Here is a 14,722-nt window from a genome sequence, read left to right as displayed (position 1 = left end):
AGATGGCACCATGGACTTTCCAAGGCACCCCACCCTCCCCTTATCAAATGAAAGGGAGCCAAACTGGTTCTCCCAAACACTCATTGCAGAACCTGAATTCATCCCCAAACCCAAAAGTACAAGAATAACCTCATTCCCTGAGTATTGCATGCCCTTCTTTATTGAACAATTTACATTCCTCTTTCTTTAAAGACCCGTTGGATAAGTTTCCCTTCTCCCACCCTAAAAGCAACAACCCCCATTCACTAAAAACCAAACCAAACCTCAACCAACCACAATACCTACCCAGCTTCTGTACCAGCTTAAGATCACCAGGAGAGGTGGGTCTTTTCCAACACCCCTGTGGCACTTCTAAACTGAGAAATGGATGAACTGCAGTACAAGAAGCATTCAAGCTTCGCCAACACTGACTCCATAAATGTTTATGCTTCCTGGATGACGTCACAGGCAACTTCTATGCTGGATCAAAATTACACAACATGGAGACGTTACTCACAAAAGGCAGAGGCTGATGCATTAACATAACCCCAAAAGTTATTCTGTAGAACAGAGGTCTACTCATTCTCATGTATGACAACCAGCTAAACACATTCATGCTATGGTGAATTTGGAGGTCATGTATGAAAGCAGTACAGCCCTCTTCACAAGCTCTGATTCTGCCTTGAATCAAGACGCTTCTTCATTCCTTCCTTGACAGTGCCCAAGTCTCAATATGTGGTTTCTCTGGTGACTTGGCTGGAGAAGGTATGGTTGCTGGAGATGCTGTTGGACTTCCTGTTGAACTTGGTCCTCTTCTTCTTCTTTCTCCATGGCAGGCACACAAACATGAGCGTGGAGAGGAAGATTTGGCGGAAGTTGGCAGAGACCAGGTTGTACAAGACTGGGTTGATGGCTGAACTGACATAGAAGAGGATGTTTGTCAGCATGTAGAAGTAGTGGTAGAAGTCGAAAAGGAAGCTAAGGGGAGAGAAGAAGAGGGGCAAATGAGCAAGGAAAAAAACCAGATTGCTGAGTTGTGTAACAAGAAAAAGGTGCACCAAGAACTCTGGCCAGTAAATTTCAATGGTGGGAATAAATCCTACTCATGAGTCAAAAATCAAACAGAAGTATGTATTCTGAAAAGAATTACAAACTTAAACAAAGAATGCAAACTTTAACAAGAACTCCAATTTATTTAACAAGTTGTGTAACAAGGCATGTCATTTTAGGGGGTGACACTTAATTTTTGCTAATTTATTCAGTGAGGGTTCTTAGAAATACTGTGAAAGAGAGGGGGGATTCAAATTTGTTATCATTTTTGTGATACAAAAACATTTACTTTGGTAGATCTATGATAGCAGGCGCTTTCAGGTTAAATCCTTGGAATCTCCAGATTCTGAATCTCAGGTAGGAAGGCTCAGGTTAAAAAGGAACCCTGACCTGCCAGAAGGAATGGGCAAATATCACAGTTTTGGTTCCTCTCAGCTTCTCATTTGTTTAACCTTAAGTTCAGTTATCCACTCTTCCACATCAGTTCACTTTTTTTTTTTTTTAAAAAAAAGAAGTCATCAAGAAAATTCATCAACTTTTTAGTGCCCATTTCTCCAAACATACTCTATTCAATTTCGCTAAATGTACACATTTTTGCAAAACGATTTCCCCAAATATAATGCTTTCTTGTCTGTTATTTTTGCTAATATAGGAATATATATGCAGTTTATGCTCTAGAACATGCATATTTGTACACATTACTTGGCTGGAATTTCAAGGGACAAAGATTTGGCTCGGAGTCATGCACTGGGCCTGAGATTGTCCCTTCTGTCCAGTTCAATGGAGAAGGAACCCCAGGAAAGCAAATAGCTAAGATGGTGGATAAGCACCCCCCCCCTTTGCTCAAGCTTCCAGTGTCAGATTCAGGGTCTAGCAACCTGGACTTCCTTTTGGATGTTCTTGACCTTATGGATTTAGGGGCCATGAAACCTCCTAGTTCTATGAACTTGGCTCAAGGTCATTGGCTGGAGATGCAATCAGAGTGATCTGGATCACCAGAACTTCTTCCCTTGAAGGATGAGGGGAAAGGGTAAGAGAGGACTGAGCCATTATCCAGCCAATACTTCCAGCAGGATGGCAGCTTTCCCCTGAGTTGTCCTCTTCTAAGAGGCCATGAGTCAGCTGATTGGGTAGGGGTAAAGGAAGCAAGGCTGTTGGCCACTGTGATTTGCATTGAAACACACTGCAGTTAATGCACAGAATTAGGTTACTCACTCTGACCACTGATTTTCTGGCACATAGCAATACATAAGTCGCCGTACATGATACGGAAGCCAGCAGACAACAAAGGCAATCACAACAGCTCCTGCAATGGACAAAAATACCGATTAGTCTCTGTAGTCGGTGTGGTCTGCACTTTCGTTGCATTGCAAGGCAAGTTGATGATTTGCACCCTGTGCTATGTTAAATCAGCATCCCACAACCAGGGGCAAAAGCTGGCTCACCTAACTGTTTGCAATCATTGCAACAACACAGGTTCTGCATGGGGGGGGGGAAATAGGAGTGATTTTTCAGCTTTCCACACTGGAGGGCACTTATGCAAGAAGGAGGTCTTTGCTGCAAAGAAAGGAATGCAGATGGAAGAGGAAATAATGATTCAGTAGAGGAAGGGTGGGGAATTTGCATTTCCTTGATTTTGTAATTTGTTGGGGCCCACTCACCTGGAATGGGTCAAACTCGATCCAGTGGTTGGCTTGGGACCACAGTAAAAAATGATGTGGATCAGAGTGGATCCTGATGGTTCCTTTGTAGCCATGCATGTACCTCTATTATTAAAGCCATCTAAGTTGGTGGCCATCACTGCCTCTTGTGGGAGCAAATTTCGTAGTTTAATAATGTACTATGTGAAGAACTTAATTTTGTCAGTGTGGAGTAGCGCAATGGGTCAGTGCTTCTGTCTGCTAACCAGAAATTTGGTGGTTTGGAGCCCACCCAAGGGCAGCTGTGGGTAGGATTCCTGCACTGCAGAGGGTTGGACTAGATGACCCTTGGGGGTCCCTTCCAACTCTGATTTCCTGATACTATGATTCTAGTCCATTATTCAGCTTAGAAAGCATCACTTCCTTTCTTTTTTGGCATCACTGTTGCCTCTCCCTCCGACAGTACTTCATGCCTGAGGACCACCTGTTCAGCAGGAGATCAACCCAAGCCAGAAACCAACCAACCAACCAACCAACCAACCAACCACAAGCCCATCTGTCTTGTTGAGAAAGAAAATTGGACAATCCTTTGGAAACCTGCTGTATGACATGGCTGAAGAATGAGCCTGTTTCCAATAAGCAGAAAAATCCATTTCAGAATCTGATCTTTTAATTTGTTAGGGCTTTGAGTACAACCTTCTCATCTGGAGGCAATAAGCTGTTTGAAAGACTTCTGTAATGATGGAATAGACATATTGGTATATGAGCGCTCTCCATGGTACTGAAAACAGCAGATAGTATTTTGCAGCTTAGAGCTGAAACAGCAACACAGATATGACAGGGTGAAACTATAGGTCACTACATTGACTTAATATAACACAGAGATAGATACTAAATATTAGTGCAGGAGCTAGCTATAACCTATCAGACAACACCTGCAGCATTTGAAATTACATTCTGCCTACACCTTCTCCAAATTGTACCATGAAAGTAAGTAGGGGAGATTCCTGCATCATTCTTCCCTAGAGTCAAGTGCATTCCCAGAAACTACAATGAAGAGCAGGCGAAACAAACTGTACAAAGAGCCAATAGCAGGCAAATAAAAAAATCCCTACTAAGCCCCAAAGCAACCTAATAGATAATGACCCTGTATGATAAGTGTCAGGGGCTGTTCTGAATCGGATGCAGAGGCTGGTCTGACTCTGAAGATGGAGGAATACAGTCACAGACAGAGCAGCCTCTAACAGGGGAGGAGGGGGAAGATCCCCCACACTTTCCATGTTCCCAGAAGCAGAGAGACCAGCAGATTCAGAGGCTACACAGTGGGGGAAGAGCTGGACAGCTTTGAGATAGTAGCTAGGCAACCATGATGGAGGGAGTGTTTAGGAGATTCTCCTAAATCACATTGAGAGTGGCGGGGAAGCCCCTCCCTCCCCCAAAACTCGGAGGACTGAAGTGTCAAGGAACAAAGGAAGTGCGGGGGGGGGACGACAGGTGGTTGATGGTGTGCTTTTTGCTGCGGAAGGGGAGGAGATTCAGAGTGAGCAACTGCCATCCATGAGGAGGGTTGCACATCTGACCAAGATTACAGGTATTTCTAATAATTGTTTAGCCTAAAATAGAAGAATGAGGCTGCAGTTTTGGCTCTCTGGGCTTTGCATCCCTGCTGCCACAGATCAAGGCTTGGGGCCAAGTAGGCAAATACCTACTTGGAGCCTTTATATTGAAGATATAAATGAGACTTGCATGGAACTGTCCGCAGAACTGTATCCAAGGAGACCAAATCTCTCTCCCTTGCCACCCCCTCTCCCTCTTTGCACCTCCAAGTTTATCTCAGATACATCTAATTGCATGTCTCAATTTTTAATAGCAGTGTGATTGCATTGAATATTACAACATTACCATAAGTAGGTTACTAATTGGTTATTTATTTTCTGAGTCATGGCAACTTATTTTATATACCAATAGGTAGATATAGAGTCTAATTGCAGAGAAGTCCTTTAAGAATATCAGAGGCCACAAACAAACAATTCTTTTTTTTTTAATGAAGAATTTATTAGCATTTTCATAACACAACAAACACCCAAACCCACACCTACAAATATTAAACAAATACAAATACATATATTGCCAGGATTCTTCTTCTTGTTTGTATGCCTAAAGAAAAAAAAAATTCCGAATCTTGACGTTTGACTTCCCCTGTCTTTTCACCTTCGGTTTTAAATCCATATTTTACTTTCTTAACAACTTTTTTCTAATAAAACCAAAAATATTAACTTCCATTAAAGATAACACACTTATCTTAATCATCATATTCTATCATAAACCTTAACAAAAAATTTCTTATAAAATCTCGACTTATTTCTTCTGTCCTTAATCATGCTGCTATTAACATAAAATCTCAATATCTCCTTATTTATTCAAAATAAACTTATAATTAACAACCTTCACCCTCCGATTTCAGATACCATAGCAGACCATTTAAATTTTACATTTAATACATCACCCCACACCCCCTCTGTCCATTGTCTTTCTCTGTCTTTCGCCGGAACCGATCTTCCATTTATCTTCTTTTCTCAATTGCCCACAGATCCAGACAGCGTTCACCACAAACCTTGCATCGAGCATCAGGATACACATCACCTCTTTTCTGGGCTCCTCCGCTTCTTTGTACCATACTTCTTCTTCTTGTGAATGTCTTAATTCCATGTCCCTTGCCCCCGAGCTCCCACCTCGGGGTCTGGATATTGCAAATTTTACCGTTCCGGGGCTGCCACCCCCAAAGAACGGATCTTTTTCCCGGAGTCGCCCAGCCATTTCAGACCATCCTTCAAGCATCCCTTCTAACTCTTTGCCAAGGTTTTCTTCCATTGTGTAAAACTTTTGAAAAGCCTCCTCTGTGGAAAGTAGATTTTTTTTATTTATTATCCCACTCAAGACTTTCAATTTCCGATTAAGCAGTTCCAGTCTCAAGACAGTAAGCATTTCTTCCTCCGTTAGTCCAGAGTTCAAAACAAGTTTAAACACAAAGTCCAGCATGTTGGGGGAAGGGGTGAGTGTCAAATTTCAGTTCCTGTCTCTTCCTTCCTTTGTTTCAATTGTTTCCCACGTCAGTCCAAATTTTCCATCGCCATTTTTCTGAAGCCAGAGCGTAAAGACCAAAACTTTAAACGGAGATATTTTCTGCCCACTTAATCCCCAGAGGGAAATCTCAGCAGTCTCAGTCTTCAAATCTCAAACACTTTGTATCATTATTGTAGCAGCAGTCACTTAAACTGGTTATTTTCTTTCTTTCTCCCGAAGGGAAAGAGGCAGGCTCCCTTTCCTCTTTCCCCGGATCGTTGCAAAAATATAAAAGTCAGTCAAATACTCACAACCACCGGGTTCTTTCAGATCGTTAAAGCCAGGTAGAACTTAGACGCTCGTCACGGGATTTGTCGCCGCATTTACATCCCGGTTGGGGCATGTCCCCTATAGCCCGGCTCCGTTGTCCCTTCACCCCCACTCCCCCTTTACAGGGGGAGCGAGGGAAGGGTTCGGAGCCACAACGGGCACAGCCGGGGAGCCCAGGGTGCGGGACGCTCTTCCCGCACCCCACCGGAGCCCCGCTTTGCGGTAGCGGGGCTCCAACCCCCGGGATGGACTGGGCGCTTCGCAGCCGAAGCAGCCCACGACCACCCGCAATGGCGTTGCCGCCGGAAGTCGCCCACAAACAAACAATTCATCCCAGTTCCTTCCTGTAGAGTTCCATGACAAATCTGGATCAGGACAAATATTGCATTTCCATAATTTCTAAAAGTTCTGGCAGCCATTAGAAATTCTGCTTGACATTTCAAGGAATCAACTTACTATCTGTTCTTACATTAACAAGTATGGCATATGATTGGCATCTCTACATTTTCAAGATGTTTTTTTAATTTTTTTTCTACGAATCCTTGATGTTTCTGCCCTTAGCTGCTAATACGATCTTAATTTTTGCATGCAGAAAAAATGCACATAGCCCTAAAGACTACACAATCCATGATGCAGTAGGGTGTGAAAGGATGGGCATACATTCAGTGAACCATCTATGCCACCTGTTGGTACCTCACATCCAGGTACAGGCACTTCAGAGGTACAGGCACTTTGCTGTGTCAGTGCCATGAGTTTGTTTCCTCCTGAGGAACTTGAGCAGATTTTTGGAGAACCAGATCCATATCGCTGGTTATTAGCTATGACAGGTAAATGGATCATCCATGTTTAGAAGCAGTATACCACTAAATGCCATTTTCTGGAGGCAAAAATGAAGAGAAGACATCCTGCTGCAGGAGTGCCTTGCTTTCAGAAGCACCCACATAGGCCATGGTGCCAACTGTCCCCTTTCATCATCTGCCTCCAGTGGGCCTTCTTGGTAGTGGTGCCTGTGGCGGAATAAGGCCTGGTTCATCATGGGTTAACCTATCACTCCCATGTTAGGTAGGTGTTCCCTGGGAGGCGGAGCTACCTGGCATTCTAAAAGGAGGGGGAACAACCTGGAAAGGCAGTTGGGGGTTTGGCAGTTGGGTGTGGAGGTTTAGAAAGAGAAACTGCGAGGTTAGGCTTTGGGGAATGGGAGGAAAGGTCATTTACCATTGCTAACGGGATGCAGGAAAGATTGTAACTGAGCTGAATTATATAAGAAGATTTGTACCAGTACTGACTCAAGATACCCATGTTTTCAAGTTACCTTAATAAAGTTAAAAGTGTTTAAACGTTCGCTGACTGTGGCAGTGCGTCAGTACCTCTAGAGGTGTGGTTGAGGGGAAAAGCACGAGAGGTTTCCTTGAGGTAAAAGGGACGGGTGGCTTATTTACCTAACACACAGAGGACTGGGCAGGGAAGCCAAAGGTGCCACGCAGTTGCCAGAACGAAAGGGCAAGCTGCAGCAGTTTGGGAACCCAGGGCGGGAGATCCCAAGGTGGCAGGAGTTTCACTTTAAGAACGTAAAGCACTGAGGTACCCCAGAGACACTCCCATATAACCAATGAAGGATTCATCCTAGTGGACAGTGAAAGCTAGGGAGAGTCACGGTTGGGGAAGAATCGAAAAGGGTGAGGGAGTGGGATCCCTCACATTTATTTGGTGGCAGCGTCGTGATCCGTAAACAACACCCACACGCCTGTTTAGTTGAGAATCAGACAACTGTATTTTTTCTGTCAGAAAAATGGCTCACCTGAGGAAAGCTAGGGAAGCTAAGGGTGATGAGAGACCCGATGAGGCGGAAACCAGAGAGAACCCTAATGTAGAGTTAGAGATGATGAAAATGAAGTTAGAGATGGCCAGAATTGAAGCTGAAAAAGAGAAAAATAAATTGGAAGCTGAAAAAGAGAAAAATAAATTGGAAGCTGAAAAAGAGAAAAATAAATTGGAAGCTGAAAAAGAGAAAAATAAATTGGAAGCTGAGAAAGAGAAGGAGCGTTTAGCTTCAGAAGAACGGGTACAATTAGCGAAGGTTGAGGAAGAAAAGGCTAAGATAGCTGCTGAGGAGAGAATGCAATCTGAAAGAATACAATTAGCCAAGGTTGAGGCAGAACGGGAGAGATTCGCTATGGAGAGAGAATTGCAGTTGGGAAGACTGAGGCTGGAGGAGATACGGCTAAGAGCAAAATTATCTCAGAGCCAAGATAGTAATGAAGTCACATTCTTTACGCCTTCACAGAAAAATAAACTGTGGCAAGCTGGGGAAGGAAAGGAAAGACAAGAACCCAATCCTGTCAGACAATCCGAGTCTGATAAGTCTCCTCAAAAGAAAATTACGTGCTTCTTTTGTGAAAGTGAGAGTCACATACAAAATAAATGCTCTCTAGTGGTCAAGGCACAAACTGCAGCTGCTGTTGCGAAGCCAGTAAAACTGTTACTTCAAACAGATACTAAAAACCTTCCGCAGACACCAGTCCAGGAGCCAACGTATAGTCAAACAGAGGCTTCTGCAAAAGTTATGCAGGTCTGGAGAGCTGAGGAAGAGGTTAATAAGGAATTTATGGAGACTGTCAGAGTAAATGGACAAGAGTTAGTGGGACTACAGGACTCTGAGTCTGAAGTTACTCTGATGAGACCTAGTTGTATTCCTAAGGAACAATATCTCTCAAACCAATCTTACAGCATAAAAGGTATATGGGGACCGGAGTTTGAGGTGCAGGTAGCAGAAGTGAATATTCAGTATCAAGATTTCAATGGCAAGTGGACAGTGGGTCTTTGGGATGATCTGGAGGTTCCTGTCCTGATAGGCAACGACCTAGCCAACCGGAGACCTCAAATACATGCTATCCCAAGAGCGAAACCAGAAGCCCTTGTGGGTTCAAATCCTGCCATTAATGCACCAAACACAGAGCCTGTGGGAGAGGAAGTACTGATTACGCTACCAAATGCACAGGAATCTAGCACCCAGGTTTTAGTGGAACAGAGGGAAGATGAATCTCTGAGAGACTTGTGGGATGAGGTGCAGGGTCCTGACTCTGAAGTGACTTTAGAGAATCCCTGCCTGTCTACTGCAATAGAAGGGAGACATCATAAAACAGCCAAAAGGAGAAAAGGTGCAGCCAAGTGGAAAATGAAAATAGCCAAAAGGAGAAAAGGTGCAGCCAAGTGGAAAATGAAAATAGCCAAAAGGAGAAAAGGTGCAGCCAAATGGAAAATGAAAAAAAAAGTTGGTTTTGCCCCGGAAATACCGACTACAAGTTTTACAGTTGGCACTGGAGTCACCCATGGCTGCTTATCTAGGCATTAATAAAACCAGAGACAGAATAAAAGCGTGGTTTTATTGGCCCGGAATGGGACTGGAAAGGAACCCATTGGGAATGCGGACGTCTTAACCTATCTTCAGGATCTACAAAGCGATTTACAGGAACTTAAGGAACTATCATCCTGTAAGTTAAAAAGAGCACAACAGAAAAGATGGTACGACGCACACGCCAGAGATCGGAATTTCCAACCTGGTGACCAAGTCCTGGTGTTGAGGCCCAGACGACAGCGGAAGCTCGAGGTTTCCTGGGACGGACTCTTTAGAGTGATAGCAAATGTTATTCCAAATTAGAAATGTGTATAAGTGCCAAATTAGTTGTTATGGTGGAAATAAGATACAGGAAAAGGTAAATTATTTGTTAAGTTATGTTGCAACATAGAAGTTGTGTACAAAAGGGAAATACTGTGTTGTTGGTTTTGATTAAGCTCCAATACATTGCTTCGGCATTGTTTAAAATGTATAACTATGCCTATGCAATGACTTTGGGGGTGGGACGAATGTGGCGGAATAAGGCCTGGTTCATCATGGGTTAACCTATCACTCCCATGTTAGGTAGGTGTTCCCTGGGAGGCGGAGCTACCTGGCATTCTAAAAGGAGGGGGAACAACCTGGAAAGGCAGTTGGGGGTTTGGCAGTTGGGTGTGGAGGTTTAGAAAGAGAAACTGCGAGGTTAGGCTTTGGGGAATGGGAGGAAAGGTCATTTACCATTGCTAACGGGATGCAGGAAAGATTGTAACTGAGCTGAATTATATAAGAAGATTTGTACCAGTACTGACTCAAGATACCCATGTTTTCAAGTTACCTTAATAAAGTTAAAAGTGTTTAAACGTTCGCTGACTGTGGCAGTGCGTCAGTACCTCTAGAGGTGTGGTTGAGGGGAAAAGCACGAGAGGTTTCCTTGAGGTAAAAGGGACGGGTGGCTTATTTACCTAACACACAGAGGACTGGGCAGGGAAGCCAAAGGTGCCACGCAGTTGCCAGAACGAAAGGGCAAGCTGCAGCAGTTTGGGAACCCAGGGCGGGAGATCCCAAGGTGGCAGGAGTTTCACTTTAAGAACGTAAAGCACTGAGGTACCCCAGAGACACTCCCATATAACCAATGAAGGATTCATCCTAGTGGACAGTGAAAGCTAGGGAGAGTCACGGTTGGGGAAGAATCGAAAAGGGTGAGGGAGTGGGATCCCTCACAGTGCCCACCCCGTGGAATGCCCTCCGATTGGATGTCAAGGAGATAAATAACTATACAACTGTCAGAAGACATCTGAAGGCAGCCCTCTATCGGGAAGTTTTAAAAGTTTGATGTTTTATATTTCTTGGAAGGCACCCAGAGTGGTTGAGTCAACCTAGTCAGATGGGTGGGGCCCAATTATAGAATCATAGAATCACAGAGTTGGAAGGGACCCTCATGGCCACCTGGTCCAACCCCCTGCAATGCAGGATTATCTAATTAGATAATCTAATTATCATCATCATCATCATCATCATCATCATCATCATCATCATCACATGTGGAAACTCATTTTAGCTGCTGAGGCCAAATGCCTTTGACAGACCACCCCTCCTAGGGTGGGGAAGAAGAAGAAGAAGAAGAAGAAGAGTTTGGCTTTGATATCCCGCTTTTCACTACCCGAAGGAGTCTCAAAGCGGCTCACATTCTCCTTTCCCTTCCTCCTCCCACAACAAACACTCTGTGAGGTGAGTGGGGCTGAGAGACTTCAGAGAAGTGTGACTAGCCCAAGGTCACCCAGCAGCTGCATGTGGAGGAGTGGAGACGCGAACCCGGTTCCCCAGATAACGAGTCTACCGCTCTTAACCACTACACCACACTGGCTCTCAGGCCTCCATACCTGATCCTTTGAACCTCTCCCCAGGCCACACCCTTCAATGGCCTTCTTCAAGGCTAGTTGGTGTACTTGAGCTCGGATAAGGCCTCTTGCTTGTCTGGATGTCAACAGGGCTGTGGGGCAGCTTTGACTTAGGCCTTTAATCACACCAACTGCTACAGAGCATGTGACTGCATTTGTTCACATCCATCCACCCCTACCTTTGGCTCTTTTTCCTTCCTCCCACTGCTAAAACTTGGACTGTAAGCTCTTTGCAGGCATAGACCTACCTCTGTTTGTTTGCAGAACTCCGCAAACCTTGACACATTGATGGTGCTGCATGCATAAGTATACATAAGAACTACAGCCATCTATAGGGATAATTTTCTAGGGCTCACACAAGAACAAGTTTATCGCCTCCAAGGCAGGAAAGGTCCAGTAGCTCTTAGAAAGCCAATGGCACCCCAGGTGAGTTCTTTGAAGTTTTCCCACTTGGGTGGTATTGGCAAATGAGCTGAAAGGCTATGATCCCAGGCAGAGCTACCTGTTTAATGAATTGCCAAATGAGCTTAATTCACAAACTGGCACAAGCCAATAAATTGTTTGGAATTGGATCTGCCTAATTAGTCTGGGGAATTAGCCTGGGGAAGGAAAGGAAAAAAAGTACAGACCTGTTTATTGACATGCTGCACATAAAGTTTTAAATCTCTCCAGAGCTAGAGCTTTTTTTTGCTCAAGGGTTAGGGCTGATTCAGCTGTCCCCACAGCTATTATTTGTTTGTTTGTTTGTTTGTTTGTTTATACATACCCTGCCCATCTGGTTGGTTTTCCCCAGCCACTCTGGGCGGCTTCCAACAAAATATTAAAATACAATAGTCCATCAAACATTAAAAGCTTCCCTAAACAGGGCTGCCTTCAGATGTCTTCTAAAAGTCTGGTAGTTGTTTTTCTCTTTGACATCTGGTGGGAGGGCGTTCCACAGGGTGGGTGCCACTACCGAGAAGGCCCTCTGCCTGGTTCCCTGTAACTTCGCTTTTCACAGTGAGGGAACTGCCAGAAGGCCCTTGGAGCTGGACCTCAGTGTCCGGGCAGAATGATAGGGGTGGAGACGCTCCTTCAGGTATACTGGACCGAGGCTGTTTAGGGGCTTTAAAGATCAGCACCAACACTTTGAATTGTGCTCGGAAACGTACTAGTCGATGAGGTTCCCACATGGCACCACACCCCATCTTAAGAGCAGAATCCTGCTGGGCTGCAGGATCATGAGGAGTGTTTCTGTGTTTCAGAAATTATAGAGATAATATAAAATGAAAGTTGAAATGTTTGTGAGAAAGGCTGAATGTTAGAATGTGAACGTTGTGTTTGCAAGAAAACCAAGAGATAAGGACAGAACAAAACAAAACATATGCAGGAGCTATTGCTATAACAGTTGAGGATAAAGGAAGGAGGGGAAAATAAGAACGTTGCTATGCCTTGCGATTAAACCAGTAGAAGCTAGTAAAAGGAAGTTCTGCCATATTTAGATATAGCTGCCCCTTTGCTTGTAAGTGTATAAATGTTTGTGCTTTTTCCTATTTCATATGCCACTCCTCAACTATTTGCAAACCCAAATAAGTGTCCCGTTTGACTGGCAATTGGCTTCTGGATCTTATTGGCCATGCAGCCTGAACCCACAGGGTATTGTATCCCAATATTTCCCCAACATCCATTTCCTAGGAAGAAACTGTGGCATTAATGTGAAAGCCCCCAATGGGCTCTGTCCTGGCTCTTATTGAGCCTGTGTCTGAATAAACATCTATTTCACAAGTAAGAAACAGATGTTTATACAGACACAGGCTCAGGAGCAGACACAAAGCTCAGGGGTCATGGTTCAGGAGTTCAAGAGTAGGGCAAGAAGCTTGGAAGTGGACGGAAGCAACAAAGATGTCCCAACAAGTTTCCATGCCCCACCAGCCAAGCTTTTAAAGATGAGCCATGGAATGAGGACCAGTGTTCCAGGATGATAGGAATTGTAGCCCAACAACATTTGGAGAGCTGTGAGTTCCTGAGTCCTGCTGCTAGGAGTTGTAGTTAGAGAGGGGTGTGTGTGTCTGTAGATGTGACATGCCCTCACATTATAATCCATTGGTTTCTGCTGACATTTCCTATGCCAAGGCAGGAATAGGCATTGGAGTGTAGCAACCTGCTGGCAGTAGCAAGAGGGTGATCATTATAATGATCAGGGATGTTATAATCCCAGGGACAAGTGGAGCCAGTGCATTTGATAGGGTTTAGGGGCTTGGAATTGGGCCCAGAAACTATTTGGCAGCCCATGCAGTCAGGCCAGGATTGGTATAATATAGATTCCATCAACGGTGTCTCCAGAACATAAGTCAATAAATGAGGATCCTGAGTTGCAAGTTAGTTCCAGGCCCATCAAAATGATTTCTGTGCACTGGTTCCCTCCAGCAGAACTGCCAGAACCTCAGCTTTTCATTTAGACAGACAAGTAGCTTCTACTTCTCATTGTTGTACAGAAACAGTTTCTTTAAAAAAAATGAAAGCCAAGGCAAAGCCTGATAAGAGCTCAGCTGCCTAAGATATTCTATCTGTTCGTACGCAAGTTATCTTTGTTCTACACTCCTTTTAAAATTTCATTTGCAATTTGATTTCAGGGCTTAACATTAATTTTGATGTTTTAAAAAAATCTATTTCAAATATGATTTGCTGATTGTCTTAACTGCATGCTGAACTCAACAGGGGGCTAATCCTAGGAGGTAGGAAATGAACACAAAGTAATTTGGATTCATTATCCAACTTGTAATGACATTTGGGGCCACCTGAAGCAGACTTCAAAGACAAGTGGGGTGCCACAGAGTTCTGTCCTGGGCCCAGTGTGGTTCAACATCTTTATAAATGACTTGGATGAGGGTATGCTCAACAGGCTGCAGATGACACCAAACTGGGAGGGGTAGCTAATACCTCAGAAGACAGAATCAGCATTCAAGATGACTTTAACAGATTAGAGAACCAGCTAAAGCTAGCAAAATGAATTTCAGGAGGGTTCTACAATTAGGCAGAAAGAACCAGCTGTACAAATCTAAGATGGGGGACACCTGCCTTGCCAGTAGTACGTATGAAAAGGATTTAGGGCTTTTAGTAGATCACAAGCTTAATATGAGTCAACAGTGTGATGCAACAGCAAAGAAAACTAATACTATTCTAGGCTGCATCAACAGAAGTGTCCTGATCAAGGGAAGAAGAAGAAGAAGAAGAAGAAGAAGAAGAAGAAGAAGAAGAAGAAGAAGAAGAAGAAGAGGAGTTTGGATTTGATATCCCGCTTTATCACTACCCAAAGGAGTCTCAAAGAGGCTCACATTCTCCTTTCCCTTCCTCCCCCCACAACAAACACTCTGTGAGGTGAGTGAGGCTGAGAGACTTCAAAGAAGTGTGACTAGCCCAAGGTCACCCAGCAGCTGCATGTGGAGGAG

The 14,722-nt window shown here is 44.1% G+C and overlaps 1 protein-coding gene across 1 annotated transcript in view; it reads right to left on the bottom strand.

Moving 5' to 3' along the window:
* Positions 1–279: 279 nt before the first annotated feature.
* The window catches only part of NTSR1 (neurotensin receptor 1), a 126,935-nt gene continuing 112,492 nt past the window's right edge, over positions 280–14,722 (bottom strand). The window contains exons 3-4 of the mRNA XM_033153697.1: positions 2,245–2,335; positions 280–957 (exon numbers count right to left, since the gene is read on the bottom strand). Of these exons, the coding sequence (XP_033009588.1) occupies positions 708–957; positions 2,245–2,335 (341 nt within the window). The 3' untranslated portion in view covers positions 280–707. The remainder of the gene's footprint in view (positions 958–2,244; positions 2,336–14,722) is intronic.

Source organism: Lacerta agilis, chromosome 6 (assembly GCF_009819535.1).
Source record: "Lacerta agilis isolate rLacAgi1 chromosome 6, rLacAgi1.pri, whole genome shotgun sequence".
Taxonomy (NCBI): domain Eukaryota; kingdom Metazoa; phylum Chordata; class Lepidosauria; order Squamata; family Lacertidae; genus Lacerta; species Lacerta agilis.
Note: the sequence above shows the minus strand (reverse complement) of the source record. Positions and strands in the feature narration are given on the sequence as shown.